Genomic DNA, 18,122 nt, shown 5'->3' with positions numbered 1-18,122 from the left:
CTAACTTATGCTACTGCCATACCATACACATGACAAAGTAGCCAGAGCAACTTTTCTCCATTTACAGACATGAAAAAACACGTATGGGCAAGTGACGTCTGTACGCAATTTCCCATGAAAACCATCCCATCAGGTCTAAAATATAAAATCAGGGTAAAACAAAAACACGTTTTGGAAGAATTTATGTATTGACTCATTATTTAAATAGTTGATTTAGAACAAAAAAAGTTACATAATGTACCTTTAAGAATCTTTGCAAAACAATGATCCCAGGATATGGTGGAATAGGAGATATTAAAATCCTAAGTACTGCAGGTAATATTTTTTGTTATAACAAATAATTCTCGTTTGTAAGCTCAACAGTTTAAAAATATGCATTTGTTACTAAAGGTTGAGAAATCTTGCTTCACATTATTATTCAAGGACAGTAAAAGGTACTGTACAATGATGATAAAGCAAAACTTTGATATCAGTAACTAGAGTTTGGCTGATTCTTGTCCAAGTTATTTTGACAAACACACTTAATATGTTGAAAACAGATGAAGCTGCCGTCACACCATTTGTTTATTCTACTGAAAAGTGCAATCAATTACATACTGATTGTGTGTAATTCTTGAAGTTCCCATCAAGTACGCAGCTGTCCCTGGGGAGAAAATTTTAATTATGACAACTTTTCCTTCATATATAAACCATGCCTACATAACCTCAAAAACAATGTTTATTTTTTTTTTCTCCTTTTTACAGCAAGTTAATATTGTGTTTAAAATGTCTCTTTAGACTTCACATGGAACATGACATGAAGAACCAGAAATCAATTTTTTAAACTGGGAGGAATGGGTTTTAGAAAAAGGCTTTGCCACTTCTCAAACTTTTTTTTTTTTAGTTACATACTGTATTTACACAATTGAACAAGAAAAATAAGAACAACAGCTCTAAGTGTGTCTGCACTTAGTAACCATGAAAACATCTAGTAAAGTGTACAATAACTTCACTTTGTACAGTATGTCTGCAGAGATTTAGCATGTGCGCCTAAATTGTGTCTGACAATCACAATTTTGGTTCAGATCATGGATACAAAAATAAGCATGTGAGTCAGCTGTCCAAGACAATGAATAGCCTTTCAACTCTTTAAATAAAAAAAATAATAAAAAAAGCTGATGACTATCTCCTCTATGAGCAGCACAAAGTCAATGAAGCACTTATTTTTGAGACCGTTCTACAAGACGCAAATGAAGGGTAGTGATGAGGGTCACCTAGTGTGTAATAATGATAAACAAAAACAAACAAATAGAATCTGGTCATTTGATTTGGTGAAAAATTCATGCAATATCAGGCAAGATGTAACGGTGCCACCAAGCCCACCCCAATCGTCAAAAAAAAAGTAACAAAAAAACCTTAATCTGACTGTTCATAAAAAGAAAGAAAAGACACCCTTTAATAAATCTGTACAACCAAAATACATTTGGGATCTACATCTACAGTTTTCATTATTAAGGTTATATACATGGCCACCCCCCTCCATATATTATCTTTACGAGCAGACTTCATTCAAACCCCAACATCAACATAAGACTGAACTGGAAAAAAAGAAATATCACATCACACATCCCATTAAAACAATCTGCCACCAAACCATCATTTCAGATCATCAGTCTCACTAGAATCTGCTTGTGGATAGCGAACTGTATCTGATGTGCCAAGCTCTGTTGCTCAGGTCTGTGGATCTGAGCTACAGGACAACAGATGCCCTTCAAAAGGTAGAGCTAAAACCTGGCTGCTTCAAATATTGGTTTATCTATTTATGAAAGAAAAAAAACTAAATTAAATTTCTGTATTTTGGAATTTCAAACCACTTTATGAATTTGGTGCGATTCGTAAGCATGTAAAACAACACTACAATGATGGCATTGTACGACTAATACAAAACAGACAAGCAAGAGGATGGACATTAACCCCACTCTCTGATATTCACATATAATAGAACAAAGGCTCTCAATACACTTTGGCCTCTTCACTGAAGAGAGCTAGACTATTCCATCAATAAAGACCTGTTCAATGGTTTTTGGGGGTGGGATAGAGTTATAAGAAATAGGAGCAACGTTGTTATGTGTACTTTCTTTCCCCTTTTTTTATCTGCATTTACTGCCTGCATTGCCTCTGGAGGGAAAAACAAAGCAGATAAAATTAAAAAAAAATTACAATAAAAAGTCCTGTTTATTACACCTCTCATTTTACCCTTGTGTACGCATCATGCCGCAACTTTTAATTCATTGAGAAAATGGAAAACTAGATTTTGTACAAGATACCACAATCTCTTCTTGCAAAATAAATGGAGACTTTGTGCCCGCGTCGATCGGGAGGAAGTGTCGGCTGATCCGCAGCATTGCTGCAGAGTTTCTAGTCGATTTTCACATTTGTGTAGATCTTCCTCACAAAGGCACTTGTTCCCATGTAACCTACCGCTCCTAAAAACAAAGAGAGGATGCATTATGTTAGCATAACAAGAATGTCGCTCCCCTTTGCCATATAGCAAAATTTATGATTTAAGAGGAGAATCACAGTACTAGAGAAGTGATTTTGTTTTCTTGTACTCACCACACATGATTCCCAGAGCAGTACTAAACACAGCCATGTAGCCAAAATAGAATGACGTCTGAAATAAGCCATACATCCTGGGGAAAAATTTGCACATGCTAATCCTTGGTATCAGATCCACAGACTTAAATCTACACACAGACAATTACCATATTTTCTGGAAAATAAGTCTATAAGTTTTATAATCTGAAAACATGCTGCAACCTATATAATGCTATTAATGTCAAGCATGGAAAATAGAGTATGTATATGTACAGAAAACAAATAAGTAGTGTTGTCAAAAGTACTGGCCGCGATACCAAGTCGGTACTGAAATTTTAAATTCGTAAACACCTCTGACTGGCCTTCGTGTTCATGTGCTCATCAGATATGTCTGCGATTGGCTACAATGATCAGCGCTTCAAAAACTTGTTGTAAATAGACATCTTTGACGCTCTTCATTGAGCGCTTACACAGCAGAGGTGGAAAGTCCAGGGGTCAGAAAGTAAAAGTCCTGCCATATTTTTACTCCACCCACTGAAGCAGTGTTACAGTTAATGAGATAATTAAGTGATTAATTGAGTGATGATTGACCATTATTGAAGACACCTGATGTTAACAAGCAGAATCACTGAAGGAGAAAATCACAATTTTTAAGACACCATCATAGAGATCAGGGTTTGCTTTAGTTGCTTTAGTTTACTTAAGTGGGTGGAGTAAAAATATGGCAGGACTTTTACTTTCTGACCCCTGGACTTTCCACCTGTTACACAGATAAACATGGGAGCGTTTAAAAGCAGGCGTCTATCAGCGGGCCGGTCCCCAGATAGACACCTGCTTTCAAATGCTACTGCTTTCAAATTCAAACACTTCCGTGTGCTTTCAAACACTCCCGTGCGTTGATCATTGTAGCCAATCACAGACATATTTGATGAGCGCGTGAACACAAAGGCCAATCAGAGGTGATTACGAATCCGATCAACAGTGCTCAAAGCATCATATTTTTTAAAATTTCAGACCTGGTATCGTGGTCAGTACTTTTGACAACACTACAAATAAGTTCAAGCATTGCTAGTCTGACACAGCAGTAAATGACAGTCATTTATATATAGAGCATTCATACAATGACATTTAAGGAAAAGAAACTAAAACTCACTTTGTTTTGAAGAAATAGTAGTAGAAGGAGTACATGTAAACGTAAACTGCTGTTGAGGCTGCAGAGAGAAAGCTTGTCCACTGCCTGAAAAAAAAAAAAAAAAAAAAAATGAAAATAACATCTTAAAACAATTACTGTCATTCAGTCTCATGAAGTCATCTGGTTATGATGCATTTATGTCCCTACAAATTTAAACGCCTCTGCGGTCTGATCCCAAGTACACTTGGGAGGATGGATGTGGAAACAAATTAAAAAAATTATAAGACAGTATTGCATGTAATGCTCCTTACCATCTGTAATCTTCTGCATTGAGAAGGAAGTAGGTACAGACGATGGTGACACAGACTGTAACAATGCACAGGATCACCAGTACCAGCATCATAAATCCATACACATAGTAAATCTTGTAGGCCCAGAAAGATGTGAAAATGAAGTACCTGAAAGAAATTGTGAGATGTTTTTTTATCTTACAGATATTCATAATAGTTATGGGTGTGCGTATACATATAAATACTGTATGTACCCAGAAGTGTGCAGACTTACATCTCGATGAATATTGACCCAAATGGAAGGATACCACCTAGACACACAATAACCGCTGGCTCCATAAACCTGCCAATTCAGAGAAACATTGAATAATAACAAGACAAATTTATTTATACAAGTCTATAACTATAAATTTATCTAAAGATAATTACTTTATGTAGAAAACCTTCAAAGTATTTACATTCAAATCAATTTGATGATGTTTGAACAACACAGAAAACAAGTATGAAACATGACGACACTATGGGGAATATGGAACAGTATCAAGATATGTGTGTGACACTCTGTGATGTGTGAATCATGATTGATTGAGGTTACCATTTCTTTTCTGGGATGGGTCTGGGTACAGCATTGACCCTACAAGGAAAGTTGGGCTGACCGGAGAGGTTCCTGCCCAGGATTGTTCCCACCAGGTTCAAAGGCAGAATTACAAAAAAACAGATGCAGCACACTGCAACCTGATCAAATAAGATACATGACAATTCAACAGATGCAACAAGTATTGTACCAAAGCAATTCATGCTTTAAAGGGTTAGTTAACCCAAAAATGAAAATTCTGCAATCAATTACTCATCCTCATGTTCCAATCCCATAAGACTTTCATTCATCTTCAGAACACAAATGAAGATATTTTTAATGAAATCTGAGAGATTTCTGTCCTTCCATTGTCCTTCTACTCACCCCAAATTCTCATGGTTCAAAACATTCATAAGGAGATCATCAAATAAAAACTTATGAATGGTTTAATCCAAGCCTTCTGAAGAGACACGATCAACTTTATGTGATGAACAGATTTAATTTAGGCTGATATTCACATATAAACACTGATCTTAGCAAACTAAACGGAAGCTCAAGTATGTGTGCTTGACACGCGAGAACCAATGAGGTTCATTCTCGCATGTCATACCAGCATGTTTCTCTCTTCAGAAGACTTTGATTAAACTACTCAATTCATATGGGTTTATTTTGATCTCTATGAATGTTTTGAGTGAAAAGACTTTCAATGGAGGGACAGATCTCTCTTAATTTGTGTTCCAAAGATGAACAAAAGTCTTATGGGTTTGGAACAATATGAAAGTGAGTAACTGACAATTTTCATTTTTGGGTGAACTAACCCTTTAAGACTAACAGGTGTATAAAACACTTTCAAAAAATGTCATGTGTAATATGAAGAGGACTTGAAACTAAATGACGCTAGCATGTTCACAACCAAATTTAATTGTCTAAAATAACATATACAATGTGAAATGAGGTGACTGTCTTTCCTACTCAGCAGTTGATGTCAGTTTTAAAATCTGCCTGAGAAAATCTTGACTGAGATAGGCATGTAATCGACTACACACTGTATAAGGCAGATGACAAACTCACCATGGTGCCGAATGGGATGGCTCTGGAGGCATGGTAGTAGATTGCAATGAAGTTGATGAAGAATGCTGTGCCACACACCATGGCAGGAATCAGAAAAGCTCCTATGAACATCTGCTTTATCCATCTCCTCCCTGCACAAATGATGTACAATAGTTGCAAGAAACAACAAAAGTCTGTAGACAACTAGAACACCTTCAATAGGCTACCTTAAATCTTTACATTTATTATATCTTAATTAGATGCTTAAAATGATATTTGGAGCTTTCCTTATCGCAGATGTTACAAATATTAGTTTGCATACCTCCTTGTTTTGCATAAAGGCTTCCACCAAAGTAGCCATTGACTGGGGATGTGGCAGCATAAACAAATATGGCTGTACTCAGCATGGACCCTCTCCTACAAGGGAAAACATAAAATTCCTTTGATGAGCACTTCAGAAAATGTGAATATCCCTCACAGCCCACCTTTCAATAAATGTCCAAATGTATATCACGATTATACAACAATGTCATTTTTATTATAGCCATATAGACAATAGTTAAACAATACAAGTAGTTTACCATTGCCCTGTTAATCATAGATAAAACTCACTCTGTATACAAGTCCTCAATCATGGCCAAAATGATGACTATGAGAGAAACAGAGAAGATTTGACAGCCAGAGCCAATGAGGGAGGAGAATATCAGCGGGTGGCTGGACGGCCTGAACACATCACCGTGAACCTGCTTCCATCCATATTCATCACCAAGATCACGATCCTGATAGTGAGATATAAATAAGATAAAGAAAAACAGAATGTGCGTTGAGTTTGATAAAATGCAGAGAGGAAGACGCCATCCCTGAGAGGAACACAGCAGTAAAATTATGGAGATGTTATCAGAGCTATCAAACATCAGTCATTGTGAGGTTATGAATAAACTAATTCATAACAGATACAAGATAAAACAAGTGTGTAAATTAAAAGGTGATGGGATTCATCAGGCTGATTTAATAAAGTATTTCAAAAATTTTGTGTGAAAAAAGTGATCACCATGTCATCCATTTCCTCTTCTTTGCTATATCTGGCATAGTCTTTCCTTAATGTCCTCATCAGGATCATTGAAACAAGGCCCACCAGGAAAATCACCATCATGAAAGAGTTGAATATTGAGAACCAGTGAATCTGTCAGGTGCAAAACCACACAAAAACATTCCATAAATTAAATCTCATTCAGCACATTTTAAATTAGCTGGGAAGGAGTTAGCAAATAATATGTGGCTTTTACCCGGTGTTGAAAGAAGGACGGATCAAGATATTTGTCAAATCTATCCTCAAATTTCACATCAGATTTCTTCCACTTCACCTGTGAGGATCGGCAGAAAGTTTGTATTATTATAAATATGCATAAGAAAGAGCCTACCACCAACGGAAACACTGACATTCTTCACACAATAAGCATTAGTATTACTTTTCCACACAAAGTTGAATTTCAAATGACAATTTAACTAGCATTAGTAAATATTAGCAGTAGTGCTGTCAATGTTAACGAGTTAACGCATGCGATTAATTTTTTCCAGTTTAACGTGTTAAAATATTTAACGCAATTAACGCAGCATCCGTTTTTTCTGTCATCCTTTGGCATAGCGTTACATTATATGATCACGCTCTTATTCACGAAAATGCTTTTAAAACATTCAAGCGCTCCAAAAAGAGAACGCGCTGCCTGCTAATGCCCTTACACACTTGACGCACAAAAAGACGCGCGCCAGTATCAAGTTCTCTTTCGCGCTTGAACGAACAATAACACACAATATTGCCAAAAATATCCGTTCTGTCAAATATCCTCATAAGAGCAGCCTTGAATGAGTTAAAACGAAAGTAAAGAGCTGTGAGAAAGTGGGACGTGTGTGAGATCCGCGTCATGTGCAGCAGCGGCAGCTCTTAAAGTGACAGCAACCACTAATGCCGTCTGTCATTGAAGATAATGAAAGAACAAAGGTAAAAGTGAAAATTACTCACTGCTCTTGATTAAAGAACTTTTGTCGCTTTAATAAGGATTAATCTATATTTAATTTAGGCTATAACTTATGCAGTGCAGACAGATGATAACTTTATTCAGTTTCTGTATATTTCCTACCTGCTATTTACCTGTAGGAAGGCCACAGGTAAATATGACACTTATTATGGGTTTATGTGAGAAGCTATATTTTTTTTGAAGCCTACTTTTTAAAAAATTTATAGCTTTCAGCTACACTATAATATTGAATGGCTATACTTTATGTTTAAAATTGGAGGAAAAAAATCAATTTAATCAAGACTGTAACTGTATCGTGTCACTGGCCTTCATTCAAAAAAAGATGACAATAAACAAGTATTTAAAATACACTGTCTTTATGTTGTTTCTACCTTAATTTGGAGATTAACTGTGAAATTACTACATTATAAAATATATTAAAAACGCAAGTGTTTGTAATTGCGATTAATCACGATTAATCACAGAAAAAATGTCAATTTTAATCCATTGACAGCACTAATTAGCAGGTTTCTGAGGTTCAGGAAAGTTTTACTCACCGAGTATGACATGGGAATTCTTGTGTTTGGCACAAGCTTGACCTTCCCCTCACTGGTCAGGTTAACATCCACAATTCTATTCCCATTGTATCCAATCTCCAGCTTTTTGTAAGTCCAGAGATAATAGTCCTCTCCATTCTCATCAGCTTCACCAACAATACCTTAAATAATTCCACAAAAAAATCTTCAGCTTAGAATAAAGGCAAAAACTTCACATAATGTTAACTGTATATTATCAGTTTAAATAAATAATACATTAAATCCAAATAAAATAATGAAATACTTTCATCAAAAATGTAATAATTTTCTCTGCCTGTCTGAAATGACTGGAATGAATAACCACTAATATCACAGTCTAACATTTTACAATCCAACCAAACCCTAACGGACAAGTCTTCTTGAATATTGCTTCATGTGAAATGCTTCACATTACAGAGTTCATGTTGTCATTTCAAGTAAATAACCAACAAAAACATTTAAGCTATCGAGACAAACTTATTATAATGCATATTAGATCAAATTAAATATTTCTCCAAATATCTGCAAAATCAATATATCAGATATAATTCTCTAAAATATACAGCTCACTCACATGGCAGTTAAAGCCCAATATCTTTTCTATTAGCTTAATTTATTAAGTTCGTTAAATAATTTATGAGCAACTATTAGAACACTTAATAACCCTACTGCTCTTTCAGAACACATGATTTTACAATTCATTTAATTTCGTTAGTTCTGTTGAATAATAATGGTTTGTTAAAATGTCCCCTGGAGGGAAAGAGTGCGTTTAAAATGCTTCAATAAATGATTTCCCTTTCAGGTACAGCATTTTTTTTTTTTTTTTTTTTTTTGAGAATTAGGTAATGGCTTAGTAACATGCATTATCTGATGTACAAAATCATTTGAAAATCTTGTAGCAAGCAGACAGTCATTAAATGGGAAGCTTACAGAAAATATACAGCTATTTTGACAGCTCACAATGGATCTTAAAGAACTCTCTGGCATTTTTGTACCAGCGTCCCTACAATGATGACTGCTAACTTGAGTCCCCCAAATGCTGTGGAGATGCTCTTACACAAGCTGTTGGATGTGAAGAATTATGTGTAGGGTGCACGATGCCATGTGAAAAGAGGCCATATTCTGAAGCACCTGTAAGTATGGTGGCTTTATCTTTCTGAACGTCTGCTGAAGTCTCTTTTGGGAGTGGACATGCTCTGGACATATGCTGCTGACATAACCATTTCCTGACTAACTGGGAGGAGACACTCAGCAGCCTGATGGTGGATGGGCGAGCTGTGTTAAGGGGTTGCCAGCAACCCCGCAAAATCACCAAGAGCTTAAAACGGATTGCAATTTGAAGGAAACCATTGAGTTCTCCATGAATCCAACCAAACCCTAACGGACAAGTCTTCTTGAATATTGCTTTATGTGAAATGCTTCACATTACAGAGTAAATGACATTTCATGTTGTCATTTCAAGTAAATAACCAACAAAAACATTTAAGCTATCGAGACAAACTTATTATAATGCATATTAAGTCAAATGCAATATTTCTCCAAATATCTGCAAAATCAATATATCAGATATACTTCTTGAGTTCTCCATGATCTAGGTCATGAAAAGCTACATCAAAGTTGAATGTCTTGCCAACCTCGATGGCTTTATGGGCCTCAATCATAAACAGTTTCATACACATTGTGACCATAGGCTCAAGAGACAACAGAATTCGAGAGCTCTCAAACAACACTGTCCAGCAGAGCGGAAGAGATGACTAGATGGACACTCTCACCCTGAGGGAGGGCAATCATTGCATCCCATTGAGTGCAGGGTTGGAGATGTGCAAGCTGGGAAGCAGGGCAGACACTAACGCAGTTGTTAACTTGTGGAACAGTGGCTAACATCCAGATGCCAGGTCTTTTTCCTCTAGATTTTGAAACCACTTCTTTCAGTCATCTTGATGCTCCTTAAAGGGCTTGTCATGATGCTCCTTAAAGGGCTTGTCACAGAGCAACATGACATCAAGCATCTTAATGACCTTCTCAGCAGCCTCAAATGTTGCATAATGGACAAATCAATACTTTCTAGATGCATTCTCATCAAAAACTGTCACAGAACAGGATGTCCCAGAATGACCACCAGATACATAAAGATGTACAGACGTTGCCACTTTCGTATCTTTGCAAAGATGAATCCCAAGAGGACCTCAAAAAAACTGGTCTTCAATGCATTCTAATCATCAACAGGATGTACATACATAGTTAACTGTACCCTGGAGAACAGTTGGTTACCCTGTCTCTGCACACCCGCACAGAAAAGATGTGCCTAAACAGAATGAATGCAGCAGGATTTCATTCACATTTTAGTGAAGGTCACCCACGAAACAAATACCCCATCTAGTCTTTTTGATGAATAAAATGAACACCAGAAAACTGTTTGTCGTTTTTGTTGTTTGTGCTAACAGATGGATCTCAAAAATATCTTTACCCTTCACAATTGCTGTCTCATTTATAAACTGTCTCAGCTGAACAGTGGTATTGTGTTATTGTAATTAAAACTATTATAAAGATATTGGGTGAAAAACTGATTATATTAAGATTATATTGAAATTTAAAAAAGAATAAGAAAATCTCACAAGCACAACAAAATGACTAAAAATTAAACAAATTAAACTGAAAAGAGAAAATATAAAAATAAAAGCTAATTCAAAATATTATTATATAAATAATACAATAGTATATAATTAATGCAATAACACAGCAAACATTCTCCATCTAAAACCTAGGGACTGTTAAGGTGTGCTCGCATTATTTCAGCAAACATTTGAAGCAAAAAAAGATCCATTGTGAATAGAGTAGCAATTCACAATGTTGGGACAACACAGCAAATTTGAGTGACCAACTTGAGTGAAATCTGAATGGGGAACTTTTTCACCCTCACCCAGATTACTATTGAAATGACTGGATTAACTATATAACACCACACACAAAAAGCAGAAAAGTATTTGCTGGAACAAACCAGTGCTTGCCAATCACTCTGGCTTCCAGGTTACTCACCCCAGATGGGAAGGTCATCTATGTACATTTGGTACCAATAGTGGTTCTTGATGGCATAGACAAACGCATCTTTTTTAGGTTTGTCTAGTTCAATGTCACAGTATGTCGTCTGCATCACCTCCTCTGTAAAAGACAATTACACATTGCATTCTTACAATCACCACAAGAGCAATAATCTTACTTTCTATCAAACATGTGACTGAATGATCTACGAATGTAATTTACATAATGTAAATTACACTCGTAGTAATTTACATGGAATACTATTTAAAGCTTGTGCCCTTGATAAACTTTATTTGAAGTTAACATGCTAGCCACAATAACACAAGACCATACCTGTGTACTTGATATCCAGACCGCTGAACTCCAATTCAACCCCCTGTAGCGCCTCTCCTAACGTCTCATGATAATGACTAATAGTCTTCTTCGTGCCCACACAGAATGGTAGGGAGAAATACTTATAGGTCTCCTGTCGGTTGTGATAAGGGCCCACTGTATTCATCCATAGAACCACCTCCTCTTTATCTGTGTACTGCAGAAGAAAGAGAACAGTCATTAGCTACCTGTTTCAAATATCAGCATCTACTTCTTTGTGATGTTAATTCAACTCCAGTAAGTCACCAATTAAAAGAGATTTTTAAAACTAAAGCCAAGCTCAGACTACTGGAGTTTTTGCATTTTGCACCTAAACAATGTATAAATAGTGCAAACTAACATATTTATTTAATTAAAACTGACTAAAGAAAAACAACAGTCTGAATACACACAGACACACACTCTCTGTGGTGTTCAGGATGTATGTATGTATGTATGTGTGTGTGTGTCTCAAGCACACCCATAAAAATTACTCCATTCAATGTGAGATGAAGTCAGCTGGAAGTTAAAGGTAGGGTAGGCAATTTGTTTTATAAACACTTTTTATTATACTGGTTGAAACTCTCTTCACATCCTGATGGAAATCAATAATAGAAGTGGTCTAAATATTAAAAATGTACATTTATCTTCTGTGGAAGTCTCAGGAAACAACAAGCTTATGCTGCGCTCACTCCATGTTGTAACCGTAATTACAAGATGGCAACCCATGACGCTCTACCCAGACCTGTTTACATCCTCAGACTCGGATATATGCATTTCAGTGTCCACACTATCAATGCCAAAATGAATCTGCAGCAGTCAGGTGGTACAAGTAAGTGCTCTGTAAGTTGTTTACGTTCATTATTATCGCAATGTTTTGTGCTTTTAGACATGAGGTAATTTAACGCTGTCTCTCGTCTCGTGACAGTTTGCAGACTCTGCTGTGTTCGTTCATGTGTTTTGAAGGAGGTATGGCTTTGGAAAGCACTCTGAAAGGAGGGTGGGATCTCATGCTTTCAAAGCTAGCTTGCTATTGCTAGCCTTTTTGGGAATTGCCCTACCCTACCTTTAAGTGATTTTATAATTGAGACTGACAAAATTATGATGCTGCCAAACCCGCAAGCAAATAAAAAAAATGCAAGATAATCAAGAAAACTAAAAAATGCTTCTTTTCAACCACACAGTATCATTATTTCTGTGTAACATATATTCATATTAAAATCACAGAAGTACTGAGATACAAGTTTATAGTTCGAATATAAACACTGATGTCTATGGTACAGCAAAATATAACATATCACCTTTTGAAAGTAATAAATAAATAAAGATTATATCAAATAAAGATATCAATTACATTGTTACACCACTAGGTGGCGATAAGTGACTTAAAAAAAATGTATTTGTCATTTAAACATTCAGTCAAGAGATTCATTAAAAAAAACAATGATTCATCCAGTAATGAAACAAGTGAAGTCTTTATGAGTGAGTCACTGAATCATTCATTCAAACCAATTTTTTTTTAAATAATTCATTCAAATCAATTAAACGTTTTTAAATAGACTGCAGCACTTAAGATTATGTCAGAACCTCTAGTAAATTGTATTATTTTGTTTAGTTGTCTTTTCAGAATCTTGGGACAATTGCGATCTCTATTTAAAACAAAACAATAGTGATTCACAATTTACCCAGAACCATGCTCTAACTTCCAGACGTTTCCAGTGTCGAAAAGTACATAACATCAAAAAGTTATTTATACGTATACTCAATCTACATTCAACAAAATATGCTACACAGTTTTGTTTAGTGACCAATATGATGTACTAGAAGCAACAGCACAAAAAAAAAAATTACCTAAAATGTGCCTGCTCCTTGATATACATACATTTACAGAATAAAGTATGCAGAACCTATGACACAGACCTTTGGAAGCAATGTTATTGTTGCCTCTCAATGTTTTTTTTTTTTTTTTTTAATATCCTGTTGTATCTTTGACCCTATTCTGAGGCAAATTACAATACATGATTAGACATACAAAAAAAAAAAAAAAAAAAAAAACAGACATTTCTCGAAATATCTTCCTTTATGTTCCACAGAAGAAAGTAATTCATATAGATTTGGAACGACATGAGGATGAGTGTATGAACGCAGAATTTCTTTTTCTTTAAGGGGTGAACAATTCCTTAAATTCTTTGAATTAAGAGGCTAAAGAAATGCAGCAAAGTCAGGGTGTGAACCAGTAAATCAGGTAGTGTTACACCATCCTATCTGAATCTACAGAACAAATATAATAGAGTAATACAGCAACACTCATGACAATGGATAATGAACATGAGAATAAGAGGAAGAAGACAACCGCATGGGTTACCATGAAACCTTAAACACTGTCTCCTATGCTCAGAGGTATTCCCGTTGGCATTAGTTTGAACAAAAAGAAGCACAATATCCACCAGAAATCCCCACATCTCGAGACAAAAGATGGAAAATATCCGAGAACTTATACTATTTTATGAGCTATAATTCAACATCGCAGATGATGTGTTATGCTGAGTTATTCCAGTAATATTATGGAAGTTGTGAAAGCGGCTGCAATAAAAGTGAAGATTTACATCTCTGTAAACACCCAAAATCAACTTGTCTAAACTGATCAAGTGTCATACCACAGATGATTTTCATATTGTATTCAATAGTGAGAATTTTTACATGCCAATGCTTGAAATGCTGATGAATTTTGTAAGCATCTGTAGAACACATTTTGATTAAATATTAAGATTGTTTTTTTGTTTTGTTTTTTAATTGCACATGCACAGGTGACCTGTTCACAATAAGATGCATTTAGAAAATACAGTGAATTTTTATTCTATGCTGACTTAAAGTCATCTCAAATCCAAAGCAAACATTGTTATCACTAGGACTATAATACTGTACTCTGTACACAAAGAGTGTAAAATTGCTACAATACATTTTTTAATTGTAAGCTGCCTTATATAAAAATCTCCATTCTAATTTTAATTTTAAAAGATAATCCATGTAATTGTGGTCGAAAATATTTAGATGTTATTAAATATTTCTGAGTTATGTTAGTGTTATGTGTGTTACATTACACCTTACTGGAGAGAATAATGGTGATGAACATACTGTGACCAAAATATCATCGAAAAAAGACTGCCATTCCATCACGGTATCATTCTTGCAACCAAATCTGCTTTTTACTGTAAATGGAACAATGTTTTACAGTGCATCAGTCATATAAAAGCCTAGACGAACCGGATGTGTGTGTGTACAGACGGACATATTTATTTGAGCTAATGACGGTTAGCCGACCCTTCAGAGTAACCTAACACATACACAAAAGAAACGTACACAACACACGAAACACATCTTATGCCTAAAATAACATTATATTGATTATGCATCATACGAGGAGTCGAAACAGAGCATTTCGAGCACAGCCCTGCTGTTTGCACAACATAATGTAATAGGATAGCTGATGCTAAGCTAGCCACGTAGCTTCTGATGTGCTTAGCATTTCTAACATAGACACGGGACAATGAATCCTTCACCGTATCAAATGTTTTGGATTCATTTCTGTCCTTTAATGTTAAGCACTTTTGCCAGAGCAACCAGTTCAATATCTAACGTCTCTCGAGACTATAACGTTACACACCGAACACAGAGGGCTTCTCGGCCCGCAGTTTATCTTACCTTATGGTCGTGTTCATCTGCTCGAACTGGTAGCAATGAACTAAAAACAGTCATCAAGACAACCACTTCAATCGTCCACCTGCAGAGCCCCATGATTTTCTAGGGAAAATTCTGCGACTGATTTGAAATGGTATCTTTTTTGGGGGCTATCCCACCTTCCTTCTTCCTGGTTCTATGACAGTAGTTGTCTTGAGATGCTCACATACGAGTTTGTCGTAAAACTGTTCAGCGAGTGATCAGCGCCTCCACCGCTGATTGGTGGGAACAGGTCACATGAGTAACTTGGACCTATCGTTGGAGAGAGCGATGAGTCAACGTTGAGGAAGAAAACCCTCTGCTTCGCCACCCATGGCCACGTCATCTGAGCGCAAACAGAAGCGGTGGAAAGGCAGGCATAGCAGGATGTAAAACCGCACTGATGAAATGTTCATTGATAGGAACTTAAAATAATGTAGTCAAAGCTCACGCCTAATTAGTAAACTTACGGTTGTAAGTTTAAAATTATAAAAGCGCTAGCCTAATTAATTAAACGTAGGTTAATTAAAGACCCTTGTGATCGTCACCAGGCTTCCAAAATAAGACATTTAATAAAAACAAAACAAAAAGTTTACATGAAGAGCTCATTTCCCCCAAAATTTTTGACCTAACCTCTTTGACCTAAAATATTTACTTCACCTACTTAAGCTAATATTTAGGCCTAAACCATTTAAAAACAAATTTGCATGTTCATGGTTCTCTGTCAGATGGTCACATGACATGCAGATACATAAAATAATGAAATGTTTTAGTGTTTTATTTTAATTTTATATTTTTTACTTTATAATTTCATTTTATTGTTAGCTTTTCATCAACACACTAACCCCCTGCTGTTCCCTCATGAACCCCCAGGGATTTTCAAACTCCTCTTTGGGTAAACCTATAGGTATTTTTGTTTTGTTTTGTTTTGTTTGTTATTTGAAATGGGACAGGTAGCATAGCATGTTGGCTAATACCTATATGCATTTGCCTTGCAAAGTCCTTGATAATGAGATGATTTTCCTAGCCTTTTACAACTCCAACACAACATTTAAAGAGCACAAGAAATCAGAATGAGACTTTTGTGCTTTGTCATTCAAATGCTAAAATGATATTGTCCCTTTTCCTACTTGCAGCTGACTAGCAAGCGGCAAATCATGATTCATTACCGATATGTACTTTCTAGATCCCCTGCTGTCTGCCTATGAAACACACATTGGCATAGACAATACTTTGATGATCTGCTCCACAATGAATATTCCACCTGGACAAGGCTGGCACCACTTATGCTTTCAACATTATTCTTCCCATTCTCTGTCTATCTATGGCTACAGCAGGACAATTCTATTAAGTAAATATGCATAAACAGTAGATACTCTTATATTATACAGCATAGGCCTACATAACTTAGGACTACTTTGCAGTCCAAACATTTAAAGCAACCTTGTATAATGCTAAATTAAATGACCATTAGTTGCCCACACAATGAAAAACCTGGAAATGGATCAAGAAATTAACTATAAAACTGATTTTATAATGCATTGTGAAAAAGGTTTTACTGCAGTCTGGAAAGAAATTGTTGTTATAAATATAAACAATGCATGTGTCTTTATCACTATAATGTGTCATAACTTTAAGTAGTTGACAGCATACACAACAGCAAATTATATAATTCATATAATATATCATATGAATTCTGTCATTCAAAATTATCACGACACATTCTCTATTTGTTTTTCATTCTCATTCTCGTCAGCCCCTCTTTGCAAGTCTTTCTGATGTCACAAATGCTACAGTATTTAACAGCAACAAAGTCTCTTGCTCATTTTGTAGGTTGACGTTTCAGAGTATTTGATATGACGATTTTAATGGTTTTATCATGTGACAGCTAAGTTCATAACCAAACAAATCGCTTGATATGGAGTGTGTACATGAACCTTGAGTACTACTCAAATATACCACAAACATGGCTGAGAACCATCCTCATTCTCACCGGCTTGATGAGATGCCTGTTGGTGCTGCTGAGACTGATGGAGGGAGAGAGGGGGAAAAAAAGCAAGAAGAGCTTCTGAAAGTGGCCCACTCTCCATTTTCCTCAAAGCAGAGCTGCCAAATATGACCTGGTTCAGGCTGAGAAGGACTACCAGAGTGAGGCTGGATTTATCATTTAATAGACATTTGCAGGTGTTATAAATTTGGCCACAAGCTTGGCCAAAACTTTCCTTTTCTGTTCTGGATTCATGACTGGCATGATATGACTGACCTCTGTGCACATTAATTCTTTGTTTTGTCGATCAGGTGGCCGTGAAATTTTCAGTGAAGGGACCATATTTCAAAGTGGTGAGTAGGCTTCACTCCCTATCGATTCACAGCCACTGTTTTCAATTTATAACATCTTATATTAATGTTAATCACAGGCTACAAATTATTTTTCAGTAGGCAAACTTTTTTGTGAACTTTGCCTCCCTATGGAGATCAGCCTGACATTGATGGCCAGTAAGGGCCCGGCGTTCCTCAGATAATTAAATTGCTGGACTGGCAGGACAACAGACCACTACTTCATGGTCATGGAGTGGCCCTTGCCTTGCATGGACTTGTTGAGCTTCATGAGCTCTACGGAGGAAGCCTCGATGAGAGGACAGCAAGACATGTTATGCAGCAGATCATCAACGCTGCTAACACTCGCTGCGAGTGCGGCGTCTTCCATCAGGTCATCAAACTGAAGAACCTGCTGGTAAACCAGGACAGCATGGAGGTCAAACTGATTGACTTCGGGTGCAGTACACCCATTAAGAAATCTGC

At 36.2% G+C, this 18,122-nt stretch overlaps 1 protein-coding gene across 1 annotated transcript; it reads right to left on the bottom strand.

Annotated features, from left to right (window-relative positions):
- Window positions 1-700: 700 nt before the first annotated feature.
- tm9sf3 (transmembrane 9 superfamily member 3) lies at window positions 701-15,555 on the bottom strand. Its single transcript, XM_051916871.1, has 15 exons — window positions 15,306-15,555; window positions 11,586-11,781; window positions 11,250-11,372; window positions 8,196-8,356; window positions 6,910-6,987; window positions 6,675-6,806; window positions 6,236-6,402; window positions 5,946-6,040; window positions 5,645-5,775; window positions 4,595-4,734; window positions 4,274-4,342; window positions 4,021-4,167; window positions 3,731-3,814; window positions 2,596-2,672; window positions 701-2,465 (listed from the first exon to the last, which is right to left on the bottom strand). Exons 1-15 carry the CDS (start codon window positions 15,396-15,398, stop codon window positions 2,398-2,400), a joined length of 1,761 nt encoding a protein of 586 aa, XP_051772831.1. The 5' UTR covers window positions 15,399-15,555; the 3' UTR covers window positions 701-2,397.
- Window positions 15,556-18,122: the final 2,567 nt, after the last annotated feature.

The sequence above is a fragment of the Ctenopharyngodon idella genome, chromosome 13 (assembly GCF_019924925.1).
Source record: "Ctenopharyngodon idella isolate HZGC_01 chromosome 13, HZGC01, whole genome shotgun sequence".
In the NCBI taxonomy this organism is placed as follows: domain Eukaryota; kingdom Metazoa; phylum Chordata; class Actinopteri; order Cypriniformes; family Xenocyprididae; genus Ctenopharyngodon; species Ctenopharyngodon idella.
The sequence above is the reverse complement of the archived record's forward strand: the minus strand, read 5'-3'. Positions and strand labels throughout refer to the sequence as shown.